We start from the raw sequence: 14,171 nt of genomic DNA, 5'->3' as shown, positions 1-14,171 counted from the left end.
ATTCATCCCCTTCGATCTCTAATCCAGGTCATCTTGTGGAGGGTCATAATGTGGCTTTCCCTTCGGCGCGTCTCCTTGCTGTTGGTACTCGTGATACCCCTGCTCGTAGTGCTCCTGCACTCCACCTTGATAGTGATCTAGAGACACAATCCCTATCATGCCGAACTGATAGGCGATGGTCACATTGTTGTCCTCAATCCTATCGGTGGCTTGTCTCACACTACCTGCATCTTGTAAATTTCTTTGTATATATGCGCCTATGATGCACGCACTTCTCTGTGGCTGTGGCAAGTGGCCGTACTGAGCAGACAATAGAGCATGTGGTGGGGATCCCTAAAGAGAGGTGGCATATAACCAAGGAAAACATATGGTGCTGGTGGACGTGGCTATACCAGCTGCTGAAATTATGGTCATACTGGATACGCCAGTTGTTAAATTGTGATGCATATGGGCCTTGTGCCCATGCCTTTGCTGGCGCCTCCGGCCATTGTTCTTGCTACCATCCTTCATGGACTCCCTCGTAGCTTGGTGCACTCTGAAACTCCGTCTGCCAGTAGCTTGAGCTAGTGGTGGCACTAGTATTTCTAGAGTTGCCTGTGATGATGATCTTTCTTCTATTTTCTATCCTCTCTTGTCTTTCTTTGCGGGAAATAAAATTCCTTCTTCCCGCCAGTTAGTCTTGCCTACATGGTAAGTCCCTAGTTTTTTATCAGGCAACTTGAAATTAGTGACTCCAACTGTATATCCTTTCTTCCCGTCGCCACCAATCAAGTGTGCATTTTTCATTGTCTTAGCAACAATGCTTCCTACTTTAATAAACCACTTAGGGACCCTTTCATATTTGGCTTCAAAAGGAACCAATCATGGTCAGGTAGCAATCCGACCCAACAGTTCCGATCCCTTTTGTGGCTTCAGCAAGCCATCTATTTAACATCAATAAGGAGGGGTAAGTTACTTTCTTTCCCACTACCTCACAATAAAGCCAGTTCATCTCAGAGTCAATAATTTTGGTCTCCTTCATTCTTCCCGAGACGCGATGGCTCATCCAAAAATAAAATACTTGTAGTAGGGGATTGACACGAAATGGAGTATAATATATCGAAATTAGCCTTTGACACGAAATCATATACTCCCACCGTTTCTGTTTAGGCGCACACGCATATCAAGATTCAAATTTTATGATATTTGACTAATAATTTAGCCAACAACTTTCTTTTATAATGTAAGTTTGATATGGTTGGATTTGTAATTAAATGTATTCTCCAATGATTATAATTTTAGAGCCATAAATAATGTAATATAAGATAAATGAATGGTCAGCGTTTAATTTGTGGAGACTGTGCCATGCCATACCGCGCCTTAGGCCATTCTCAATGCAAGTGTCATGTGAGTTTCATTCTCATTAAATGACATGCCACATAGGCAAAGTGATGACATGGCATGCAATTTATGAGGAAAAAGAAGAATAGAGTTTTACAGGGATTTTTGGTGTACACAGTTATCAAGAGCATGACACTAGAATGAAACTCCATCGAGAAGATTTGAGTTTTATCTACATACATTAATTAACTCTCATTGGTCATTTATAATTTTAGATGAAACGTTTAAATGATATGCTAATATATGAAATTGTAAAGAGAGACATCTAGTTTCATTCATCAACTCAATGATCAATAGATGACATGGCACTCTTGGAAATCACACTATGAAATCTTGCACCGAGAATGACGTTGGAAACAGGAACGGAGGGAGGAACGATGCACTAACTCAGAAATTCTCAGGGCACCAAAATAAAAAATTCCCGATTCTTGACGAAAGCTGAAGGACTGATCGTGTTTTCGATATCCTGACCGTCCACTCCAAGTACCAACCGCGCAGATCCATCGTCCTTAGCAATTCCCACTGCCCAGTCCCCAAACAGCTCCCCACCCTCGTAGCCCGGCTCGCCGCCGCTTGCCATGCCGCCGCCGGTCCCCGCCGCAGGCGGATCCGCCGCGCGCGCCGCCGCCGTCCGCCTCCTCTGCACCGCCACGTCCCCTCCCGATACAGCCTCCCTGCCCCACCTCCTCGCGCTCCCGCCAGTCGCCCCGTCCCCCGCCGCCGACGAGCTCGCGCGCCTCCTCCTCGCGCACCACAACCCCTTCCACCCGGCCGAGTCGCCGCTCCAGCTTATCTCCGGCGGCGGCGTCGCTCTCTCGGGGGACCTCCTCGTCCAGCTCCTCCTCCGCCTCCGCGGCGCGTCCAAGCTCGCGCTCTCGCTCCTCCACGCCGCGCGCCTCCACCCGTCCATGGCCCCCGCGCGGGCCCCCGCCGACGCCTACGACGCCGTCGTGGATGCGCTCGGCCGCGCGCGCCAGTTCGACGCCGCGTGGCGGGTCGTCGTGGACGCCTCGGCCGACGGCGCCGCCTCGCCACGCACGTTCGCGGTGCTGGCGAGGAGGTACGTTGCCGCGGGTATGACGCGGCAGGCCATTCGAACCTTCGACGACATGGAGGCGTTCGTCGGGAGGGAGCCCGACGCCGGCGAGTTCGCCACGCTGCTTGACACACTCTGCAAGTACAAGTACCCCAAGGTTCGTGATGATGAAACCTGTAGGTGCATGCTTGCTGATAAGATTGTTATTTGATTGATTAGCACTTGCTTTTTGAGATTTGAAGATCATATGCACGAATCAGCTGTGGATTGCACATTCTAATGCTAACTTGATTGCTAATTGTTAACCCCCTGATGCTCCTGAGCTGGATGAGTTCAGTGTAATGATTTTTATCTTGGCTTGTTAGAAACCCATAGGCCATTTCTCTAGGAATGGCTGATTAGTGCTTAAACATATTACTGCTATAGCTACTTTAGTTAGTGGATAAATTCTACTCCCTCTGTCCCAAATTATAAGTCGTTTTGGCTTTTTTAGATTCATAGACTCTGCTATGCATTTAGATATACCTTATGTCTAGATGCATGATAATATCTATGCATCTAGAAAAGCCTAAACGATCTATAATTTGGGACGGAGGGAGTAGTACTAATGCTTTTGGTTTGTATGGAAGACTATGCTTTTGAACTGATAATCACACAAGGCATATCAGAAAGTTATTGAGTCACTCTGCTCAGCTAGGGTTTGAACTGCATTATTCAGTTCTCACCCAAATCTTTAGTTAGCTTATAGTTTTTGTTTTGGCCTTTTGAGAGATTGATTATATTCATTTACTGATTTTTTCCATTGGCATGTTTATCATCATTACAGGTTGCTACAGAGATATTTAATAAAAGAAAATACAAGTATGGGCCAAATGAAAAGATGTACACTATTTTAATTTATGGATGGTGCAAGGTAAATCGGAGTGACATGGCTCAGAAATTCGTAAAAGACATGATTGATCATGGAATAGAACCAAACATAGTCACATACAACATTCTCCTGAATAGTATATATGACCGGTAATCCAGTCACCCTGATAACCGATTTGATAGAACAGTTCATGCAGCTGAGAATCTCTTGAAGGAGATGCGTGACAAGCGAATTGAACCAGACGTGACCAGCTACTCAATCATCTTGCATGTTTACAGTCGTGCACATAAACCTGAGTTGTGTCTCTGTATGTTCCGCTTGATGAAAGAGAGAGGCATTTGCCCCACAGTGGCAACCTACACTTCTGTGATCAAGTGCCTTGCCTCCTGTGGGAGATTGGAAGATGCGGAGACCTTGCTTGATGAGATGGTTGCAGAGGGAGTATGTCCCTCCCCAGCCACCTACAATTGTTTCTTCAAGGAGTACCGGGGGAGAAAAGATGTGAGTGGCGCCCTACAACTGTACGATAAGATGAAGGCACCTAGCTCACCGACAGCACCTGATATTCACACATATAACATACTGCTAGGAATGTTCATCAAGTTGGACCGACATGGAACTGTTATGGAAATTTGGAGCAATATGTGCGAGAGCACAGTGGGTCCTGATCTTGATTCATACACACTGCTGATTCATGGTTTTTGTGACAGTCAGAAATGGAGGGAGGCATGCCAGTTCTTCATGGAAATGATAGAGAAAGGTTTTCTTCCCCAAAAGATTACCTTTGAGACACTGTATCGTGGACTGATACAGGCAGACATGCTGAGGACCTGGAGAAGGCTGAAGCGCAGGGTTGATGAAGAAGCAGCAAAGTTTGGTGATGAGTTCAAACTGTATCACATGAAACCTTACAAGAGGTGAACCTGTGCAAAAGCTGTATGCTGGCCTTGTGAGTCCAACATGACTGGAACACAACAAGAAGATTTACCTCATCGAAACTGCCACTCAAAAATGCAATTGCTTACCAAAGATGAGATGCCACTTTGTGGGGAAGGGAACTGGTGAGAAGGATGATCAGAGTGCCACTGTAACAATTACTCTGCTTACTGTGAACAACCAGTTGAGCATGGGCATGGTAGAACAGCTTAACAAATGACAGTTCTTCATTATTGTGTTTGGACTTTGGAAAAACCTGAAGGTAAACCACTCCTGGTTGCTTCTCTTTAAATATTCTTTGAAGTATTGCAGGACCAGCTCTGAACCATTTCATCAGTCTTTTGCAGGAATAAGTTTGCTTGGGAGGCTAGATTTTACTGAACAGGTGAAGATTATTCTGCAGTGCTGTTAGGAATGCAATCCCACAATTAAAAGTTTCCCTTCCAATTGTACAACATAACTTTGGTGTTTCCACTTTGGCCTATGTTGCTGGCATGACATGAAGCTTTGTAAAGGCAATGCAGGATCAAACATGTCCAAACTTCAATGTTGCATTTTCTAATACGTAGGCCTTTGATTGTGATACCTGTTTTATTGGAGAATCGAGGAAGGCACTAGAATTCGTTTATGGGAGGATTCATGTGCTTTTCAGTCAGGCATTTGCCCGTTCATTCCCTCACGCATTTGTGCAGTGGTACAGCAAATTGAGACAGCTCTACCTTAAGTATGAACAGGATGTGTGATTACCAGGGTCATCAAGTTGCCGAATTACTACAGTAACTGGCATTAGTCATCTCTGTACGTCACATGGAATTCATCGTAATCGTTAGAGAGTTCACTGATACACGTGCAGGAAATTAACAATGCTAGACCTAAACCTCATCCTATTTCTTGTTCTCGACGCTTAAGCGGGGTGCCCGGGACGAGCGAGCAGGCACATGGCAATTCACGAGGCAGCGCGGTATGCCGCCCGGTGGCAGAGGCCACAACGGCAGTGAGGATGCCTCATGGCGGGCCTCCATGCCGTGAGTGTGGCCTCTCTCGGTTGCTATTAGGCGAAGACGACAAGAGATATCCCAAATATTAGCCAGATCGGACTTACATTTAACTCTACACATGCGTAGACAAATAGAAATCCTTTGAATGGAGTTAAAAAAAAAGATAAACACCAATATCTCCGGAAGTTACCCACGCGGGCGACGTCCACCTCGAACTCGGAACGTTCTAACTGACGGTTCCAGCCTCCAAGACTGCCCCACGCCCTCGTCCTCCAACCCTCCATATAAACCCACCTTGCTTCCAATCCGCATCGCATCGCAGATATCTCGCCAGCGGTGATGGACCCCCGCCGGCTCTTCGCCGACCCATTCAACCACTACGGCAACTTCTACGGCACCCCGCCGTACACCCACGTGTTCGACGATCTTTTCTCCGTCCCCAGAGCCGGTGATGGCTTCTTCCTGGTTTCGTTGTGGGACGCCGAGCCGGAAGTGATTCCGATCCCCGTGGCTCGCAGCCGCAGGGATCGCAATCCCACCCGATCGATTCCGATCCGTGTTGATGGCCCCGACGCGAAGCCTAAGCGGAAGGTGGAGGCGCAGCAGCGCGCGGAGCCGGTGGCCTCGAGGGCGCCGCCGGCCGTGGCCGATCGCAATCCCACTAGATCGATTCCGATCCGTATTGATGGCCCCGACGCGAAGCCGAAGCAGAAGGCGGAGGCGCAGCAGCGCGCGGAGCCGGTGGCCTCTAGGGCGCCGCCGGCCGTGGCCGTGGCCGGGAGGCGGGCGCCGTCGCGGAGGCTGTTGGCGGAGGAGACGGAGGACGCGGCGACTGAGCCAACCGTCGTCGAGATCGCTGAGGAAGCGGAGCACAACGACGAGATCGAGGTGAAGGCTGCAGCCGAGACGGAGGTGGACCGAGGCAGCGCGGACGGCGAGACGGACGCGGCGGAGGAGTCCGAACCGGCGTCGGGCAAGCCTGATGGCTCCGATGCTGAGTGGGAGATCGTGACGGAGCAACCCGCTGCAGCGCCCGCGGCGGCTGCGTGCCTCGAGGCGCCGCGCAAGGAACCCGCGGCGCAGGAGGTCACGAGGGCTGCAGATGCCGGCGCCGGCGTCGTGGACACGGGGAAGGTGATGGAGATAGTGGCGGCGCTGTGCGAGCGGAACGCGCAGCAGTACGCGCTGATCGGCGCGCTGGCGGAGCGCGTGGACGCGCTGGAGTGCACCGTGCGGCGGATGGAGGACGCCGAACGGCAGGCCATGAAGCAGAGCGAAGAGGGCAGGGAAGCAGCAGCAGCTAGTTCTGCAGTGATTAGGGATTAAGCTCTGCCATTAACAGAGGTTAAATTTAGCAAATTTGGACCGTTTCCATTTAGTTAGTTTCTAATGCATCTCTTTATAATTCATTCATCTAGAGATGGTTTCATATAGTTAGTTTCTAGTGGAATTCTTTTTAATAATTCATTTATCTTGATATTGTTTCATATATATAGTTTCTAGTGAAATTCTTTATAATCCATTCGTCTTTGCTTTTTGAAGTTTTTAGCTCTTGTATCCGCAAGGAGGTTTATGCTTTGTCTTGCCTGAGAACTATTCCCTTCTTCAACCATGTTACATTTGCATAATATTTTTAGCTGAGACGGTTTGTTTCCGGTCTATTGATGTCGATTTAGCAGGGGCGCTGTATGATCAGACTAAAAAGCAGAAATGTCTTCCATTTTTGTTTTGTTAGGACTGGGGTCTATTGATATCGATTTAGTAGGGGTCTTGCATGATCAGACTAAAAAAGCAGAAATGTCTTCCATTTTTGTTTTGTTAGGACTGGATAATAGCTTATCATAAAATTTTGAGCAAAAGAGTGTAAGTTCAGACATCTTATTAACATTAGTAAATGAGACAAATATAAAGCATATTTGCTAATTTTTTCATAAGAAATTTGCTCAACAAAACGTGCGTTGCATTTGTGAATGTTCTGCTTAAAGGAAAAAATACTTTGCAAATAAAAATAAAAATTTATGAAATATTACTTTGGAAATAAAAATAATACAAGTTATGAATGTAATATTTCCATAATGAAACTACTAACATCAACCTTATGCCAAATCTAACTCTTTTTAAATTGATGGTTGAAGTGAAACACATTTATCCTGTATATCCATCTAAAAATGACTTAAAACTCAGGAGCATAGTTAAGTCTCAACCTTGAATTAGGACTTCTTGTCTAAACATATTTTATTACTATTCTGAGCCAATTTTGTGCTAATTTAGTTAGTAGACTTTGTCTCTACGTGCGAGTAGTCGGATGGATTGGTCTTGATTGAATTTTATCTGCAATAATCTACAGTCTTTGCAAAATTGTAGTTCATTATCAGTTACTGCCCCAACTAATCCATTTCTTTCATTTACATTTGGGTCAGTTATCATATATGTTATTCATGCATGCCTAATTTTGAGTTATCATATATGTTAAACTTTGATCTCTTCCTTTATGGGTTAAATGGCTTAATGACCTTTCAAAACATTGAGCAGTTGAACTGTTTTGAGTTGAGCACGGTTGCAAATTAGAGTCCTGTGTTCGGGCTGTATCTGCTGTACCAGTTGTGGTGTTTCAAAATTAGAAGTTAATTATTTGTTGACATATCACATCTTTAAGTTGTAATTATTGAGGTATTTCAAAGTATGTGTGAATTGCTTAGAAAAGCATATTGCTTTCGAAAATTAGAAGTTCAATTGCTTGTGTTATTCTTTATCTGACTAAAAAATTCAATGAGCTAAGGAATGCTAGCTCATTTTCAATTGCTTGAGGCATGGTTTTAATATCATTGACATTTTCATTTTTGCATTTTGATAAGTCATTTTTGTTTGAAATTTTAAAATATTTGCTTGGAAAAATCAGACAAACATTAAATACCTGTATCAATTGCATAGGTTCAGTTACTGTCTATGTGCTTGCAAACAATGAAAATTAGCTTCAAATTTATTCTTGAACATTAAAATTCGTCAGTTATCTTTTTCTTAGGTGGAATTTGCATCTGTGTGCTGCTTTTTGATTCATCGTCGGTTTCTTTTGTGCCCAGCTGAATCATGTTCAGTTCAGGAATGTTGTAACCAGCTCCAGCACAGCCAAACAAAGACTTTGCCACTGTAATCTGAAGAGGTAGCCCAGTTTAATTCATAAAAAGCAAATAGCTCCTTCTATTACCAATTGCAAATTGTTTATAATTTATAGTTCAAAGAATAAGGCTCTGGGTATGACGGTTGATGTAAAGCTAGGGCCAACTTTTTCTTGAGAAAAAGTTTAATATGCAGTGGGTGTCTGAGTTTGAAGATGTCGCATTCAGAATTACTCATAAAGAATATGAGCGTTGACGTATCTTTGCATAGGTTCAGAAGTATTTTTGCTGATGATATGATTGGGGGATTTTGATTCTTCTTTTCTTTTTTCTTGTTTTTATTGTATCTTTGCTGGATGAGAATACATTGAATGATAACAAAAGGTGCTTTTTAGTTGGAGTTTCTGTTTTCTCTCATCACTGGAGCACCTTCTGAAACTGTTTTTTTAATACGCAGAAGAGTTGCGCATGATTGCATTAAGATAGGAGAAAAAGGCTAACATAATCATACAGACACACACCACCCACACCTAGGATGTTAACGTTACATACGTGCCTGTTTTAAAACAAAAGACGACCAACCTCTAAATTGTCAATGCTGCTAACCAACAGGCCCAGCAGCGACCAGCCCACGGCTCATCCTGTGCAAGGAGAAGCACCCGATCAATCCTGGGCGAGGCCCCATTGAACACTATATTGTTCCTTTCCTTCCAAAGAATCCAAGCACCAAGAATGACCAGCGAGTTAAACCCTCGCCCAGCTTCCCTGTTGAGTGTGCCGCCAGCTTGCTGCCACCAATCAAAGAGACCCGCAGAGTTTGGTTGAGGTGCAATATCCGGGAGTCCAAAACGACGCAGCAGCTGATGCCAAAATTGCCGGGAGAAGACACAAGAACACAGGAGATGCTGAATTGTTTCATCCTCTTGGTCGCAAAATAGGCAATGTTCAGGGTGAGGGAGACCGCGTCGAGCAAGTCTATCTGTTGTCCAACAGCAATTATATGCTACTAACCAGAGGAAAAATTTACACTTCCTGAGAGTCCAAGTACTCCAGATTAATTTAACTCGAACTGAATGGCTCCAAGAAGAAGAGCCTCATATGCCGATTTGGTAGAGAAATATCCTGAAGCCTCAAACTTCCATTTGTGGACATCATCAACCTCTGGTCGAAGCAGCACTTCCTGAACCATGTCCTAAATGTACATGTACTCAGATAAGACCGCTACAGAGTAGTGGCCATGGATATCCTGCACCCAACGATTATCCGGTAGGGCTTCCTGAATTTGGCACACTTGCGAACAAATGAGGGGCCAGTAGCCCGATAGAAGACCCATTCAGCCATTTATCTGTCCAGAATCTGGTGTTTGCCCCATTACCAACTTCTGTAGTCACCGCAATGGCAAAAAGAGCTTGGGCATTCCCATGAATGATGACAGGGAAGGCTGCCCAAGATTTATTTGGTTTCGTTTTACTCAACCACAGCCATCGAACCTGAGAGCTCAACTAAAACTCTGCAGGTCCAAAATACCCAAACCTCCTAACTCCTGTGGACGACTATCCTTGGGCCATGCAATCAAACAGTGTCCTCCATTTGCCTCCTTCCTGCCCCTCCACGAATCTTGTCCACCGCCTTTAAACATCATGGAGGAAGTTCCAAGGCAGTGGCAAAGTAGATCAGTACGGAGGTGAGAACCGACTGCACATATGTAGCCCGACCACCTTCTGAAACTGTTAACATTGTCTTGGTCTTGTATATGATTAGCTGTGATCTAATGATACTATTATCCTTTTGAAACACGCTGAAAAAATATCCATCATTTTGAGTTATATAATTTGGAATTTCAATGGAGCTTTGGCAAATCTAACAAACGGGTTATGCTCCAGTCTCTGATCTAAAGCTTTTATTTACAATCTCAATCTTTTCTTATAGTTGCATTTTCTTCTATTCTACTATCTTCAGCTCTCTTAGTCAATTATTGTTGCTATTTGTTTTACAACACTGTACTCCATAGATGACACTAGTTCTATAAACTCAATAGAAGGCCATCTTAACATCTGGCAGCGTGTATTCTGTTCAAAATCTGATATGGGAAAAACTGACTGACCATATACATATATGCTTACCAAAGGGCAGGAGTAGTTTAGCTCAGATGCTCTGCTCTGCAATCGATTCTCAAAGGTGCTAGTGGCGCACACATTGCCCAAAGTTTTGTGCAGCTATCAGTTTTCCCAAGGAATGGATTTTATGAAATTGAAAGACTATAATCCTCCTGTCTTTCTTGTATGGTACCAAAACAGTGTAAAATTGTCTTCTTTCTTATTTCAGTTCAAGAGAGTGTTTCCTTGTTTACATGATAATTTATTGACCTCAATTTATCATTCCTTGCCAAAATGAAAAACATTTGCAGAAATCTACCTCAATTTGCCACTATATTTCTCTGGATCAGCTATGTACCAAAGTACCAAACTATGCTTCTATTTTTGTGGGGTTTTTTTCCTTGTACACCAGATTAGGCTCCGTTTGGATCCAGTTGTGGATTTTGAAATCTAGATTTTAGATGGATTTCTAGAATCTAGATTCTAAGCAAAATCTGGACGGTGTTGTTTGGATCATAAATTCCAAAATCTGATTGTATAGTAGCTTGTTGAATAGATGTCTTTTATGCCCTTGCTACCCAAAAGAGTGGACAATAGCAGATTGGATAATTATCTAGAAGGTTGCTAGGCAAAATGGTAAAATATGCATGCAAAATCTGGTAGAATCAACTTTTGAGCAGCTTCTAGGATTCTCAAAATCCAAAATCTAGATTGTAGAATCTGGGTCAGAATCTGTCATGTTTGGAGGGCAATCCAGATTCTAGATTTTGGATTTTGAGAATCTGATGTTCTCCAAACGGGGCCTAAAGGTGAAGTGTGAGAGGCCAAGCTCAAGCCTAAAGGTCACACTTCTACTCTGGCTCTAGCTCTTTGAGCTCCTCAGCTTCACTTCTCTTTCTCTCTTTTTTTTTTGCGAGGAAACAATGTCATGTTGAGTATAATAAGTGTACAACCATGTATGGGACCACGGTCCTAGAAAGGAAAAGGGCGGATTTAATATCTATGTAGATTTTCTTCACAGTAGCTTTAAAGGTTCACTTGCTAGCCCCAAATAGCCAAACTGAAACAATTTACAAAATGTGAATCCTGCTTGTGCTTCGCCAGTTCATCAACCAGCTGAAATTCTAACATGGTAATAACCACAAAAGAGGTCCTTTGGGGGCATCATTAGTGCGGGATAGAGGAAGAAAGCAATTACATGTTTTTTTTTTGCCAGTGACACAATCTTGTGCATCATTTAATTTAGACTTACGTACTTGAATGATCTGTATTTTTGTATCCTAGGTTCATGATTTATTTGACATTATTATGCAAACACTAAATATTTGATGCTTTTGAATCTCAATTTGCCTCAAAACAGCATGTTGTTAAGATTAACACCATGTTACCCATATTTTGTATATGAGGTTGGAAATTTTTTACCGTCTTGTAGCAACGTACAGACATTGTTGTGAATTACAAATTTCAGTGGATAGGTTCTTTTGCAAAGTGTAAAATCTCAAATTACAAAGGACTGATTTAGATGGCCTGTTCGCTTCAGCTTATAAGCCGACTGAAAAGCTGAAACGGCTGATTTGTTGTGAGAGGAAAACACTGTTTTGTGGCTGATAAGCCGACTGAATAAGCTGAAGCGAACAGGCTGAGAGTTTTCCTGCTAATTTGATCAAGCGATCTAAGGCCTTGTTTAGTTGCTAAAGTTGGGAGGTGCCAAATTACTGTTACGCACTGTAGCACACTATAGCGTTTCGTTTGTATTTGTGAATTATTGTCCAAACATTGACTAATTAGGCTCAAACGATTCGTCTCGCAAAGTACAACAAACTGTGCAATTAGTTTTTAATTTCGTCTACATTTAGTATTCCATGCATGCACCGCAAGTTTGATGTGATGGAGAATCTTCTTTTTGCATAGTGCCAAAGTTAGGAGTTGGGGTGAAGTAAACAAGTGCTAAGTTGCACGGTTTCTTAAGTCCAAACTTGATATACTTCAACTCCTTTTATTAAAAAAAATATACTTTTTGGTGGGCCCATTCTAGCCCGAAGAGCAAACCACTGGGCCCGTGCGTGGTCACCAGCGACGACCAATACAAACTTGGGCCCACACGTCAGGTTGACCCCTCTTCTCCATGTTCCCACCCTTCCAGAAGCTTCCCGAGCCACCCGAACGATAACTTCGGCCCCGTTCTCCAAGCATTCGAAGCTCCCGAACTTTCCAAACAACACCAACGCCTTCGCGAACTTTCTCCTTCGTCCTCCATATATATGCACCGCGACAACAGTTCGCATCTCAGAGCAACTCGAACAACAACTCCGAGAAAGCAATCAGTTCCAAGAAAAGCTCAAGGCAGCCATGGCGTCTCGCCGATTCTTCGCTTACGACCCCTACGACTACTACTACGCCGCTCCATACCACTACCCCTACCCGTACTACCAGTACCAGCAGCCGGCGCTATCCCGCGGCGTCGGCGGGTTCTTCACGGACGCAGCGCCGGAGGCGGTGAACGTGGCTCCGCGGCCCAGGGTCGAGTCGTCGAGGCCGGTCTCCATTCCCGTCCACTTCGTCGGGTCCGACCCGGAGCCCGAGCGCGGGACGGCGAGGATGCCGGCGGCGGCGGCGGTGCCGAGGAAGCGGGCGCCGTCGGCGGAGGAGGCGGCGGTGAGGGTGCAGGCGGCGGCGCGCGGTTTCCTGGCGAGGAGGTCGGTGCGGGCGGTGCGCGACGTGGAGCGGGAGACGGATGAGGTTGCGGGCAAGATTGCGCGCGAGGCGGAGGTGCTGCGCGGGGACGCGAGGGCGCGGATCGCCGTAGGGGAGGCGCTGATGAGGCTGCTGCTGCGGCTCGACGCGGTTCGCGGCGCGCGGGAGTACCGGAAGAAGGTCACCAAGCGGGTGCTCGCGCTGCAGGACGCCGTCGACGCCCTCGAAGCCAAGCCCGCGCCGGCGCAGGTGGCCGTGGCGGAGCGGGACGAGTCCGAGGTGACGGCCGAGATGGCCGACGAGGGAGCGGTGGCTTCAGAGCTCCCGGATGTGGTGGAGCATAGCGGCATGATCGAAGAGGAGGTGGTGGCCGGGAACAGAGCTGACGGCGAGCCGGAAGAGGCGGAGGAAACGGGACAGGCGCAGGGCGGGGCGAACCTTGACGGCCACAAACTGGAAGGTTCGGACGCGGAGGGCGAGGACGAGTGGGAGATGGTGACGGATGAACCCGTGCCTGCGACGGAGACGCCAGCACCGCGCCCTGAGTCGCCGAGGCCCCAGGAACCGGCGGGGACAGAGATCAGGAGGGCGGCGGAAGCCGCTGCCGCCGCAGGCGACGGCGGCCTGGACGCTAGGAAGGTGATGGAGATGGTGGCGACGCTGTGCGAGCGGAACGCGCAGCAGTGCGCGGTGATCGGCGCGCTGGCGGAGCGCGTGGACGCACTGGAGCGCGCCCTGCGGCGGGCCGAGGACGCCGAGCGCCGGCGCCGGCGGGGAAAGAAGGCAAAAAAAGAGGGGAGGGGGAGCAACCACAGCAAGTGCTACAGCGATTGTGGGACAGAGATCTGAGCACAAATAACAGAGCTTTTGAGTTTTTTTCTGTTCTGTAGTATGATTGGTAGAAATTTGAGTTCTTTTGTAAATGTGTTCCGTTTTTTTTTTGTTGTATAATTCAGTTTTTCAATATGATTTGCATGTCTTTGCTTGAGAATTATGTCCTGCCTTGGTCCTGTGGATCTCTAGTTCGTGGCATCTTTCTTGAAA

At 46.2% G+C, this 14,171-nt stretch overlaps 3 protein-coding genes across 3 annotated transcripts; all 3 read left to right on the top strand.

Annotated features, from left to right (window-relative positions):
* Positions 1–1,901: 1,901 nt before the first annotated feature.
* LOC101771360 (pentatricopeptide repeat-containing protein At2g13420, mitochondrial-like) lies at positions 1,902–4,947 on the top strand. Its single transcript, XM_022825732.1, is given in 3 exon segments — positions 1,902–2,573; positions 3,243–4,485; positions 4,561–4,947. Coding segments are annotated over 2 exon segments (1,581 nt in total). The 5' UTR covers positions 1,902–1,958; the 3' UTR covers positions 4,209–4,485; positions 4,561–4,947.
* Positions 4,948–5,503: 556 nt separating this feature from the next.
* On the top strand, positions 5,504–6,739 carry LOC101766361 (translation initiation factor IF-2-like). Its single transcript, XM_004964997.4, has one exon. It carries the CDS (start codon positions 5,561–5,563, stop codon positions 6,545–6,547), a length of 987 nt encoding a protein of 328 aa, XP_004965054.1. The 5' UTR covers positions 5,504–5,560; the 3' UTR covers positions 6,548–6,739.
* Positions 6,740–12,450: 5,711 nt separating this feature from the next.
* On the top strand, positions 12,451–14,121 carry LOC101765951 (cilia- and flagella-associated protein 91). Its single transcript, XM_004964996.2, has one exon. It carries the CDS (start codon positions 12,783–12,785, stop codon positions 13,974–13,976), a length of 1,194 nt encoding a protein of 397 aa, XP_004965053.1. The 5' UTR covers positions 12,451–12,782; the 3' UTR covers positions 13,977–14,121.
* Positions 14,122–14,171: the final 50 nt, after the last annotated feature.

The sequence above is a fragment of the Setaria italica genome, chromosome IV (assembly GCF_000263155.2).
Source record: "Setaria italica strain Yugu1 chromosome IV, Setaria_italica_v2.0, whole genome shotgun sequence".
NCBI classification, from domain to species: domain Eukaryota; kingdom Viridiplantae; phylum Streptophyta; class Magnoliopsida; order Poales; family Poaceae; genus Setaria; species Setaria italica.
The sequence above is the reverse complement of the archived record's forward strand: the minus strand, read 5'-3'. Positions and strand labels throughout refer to the sequence as shown.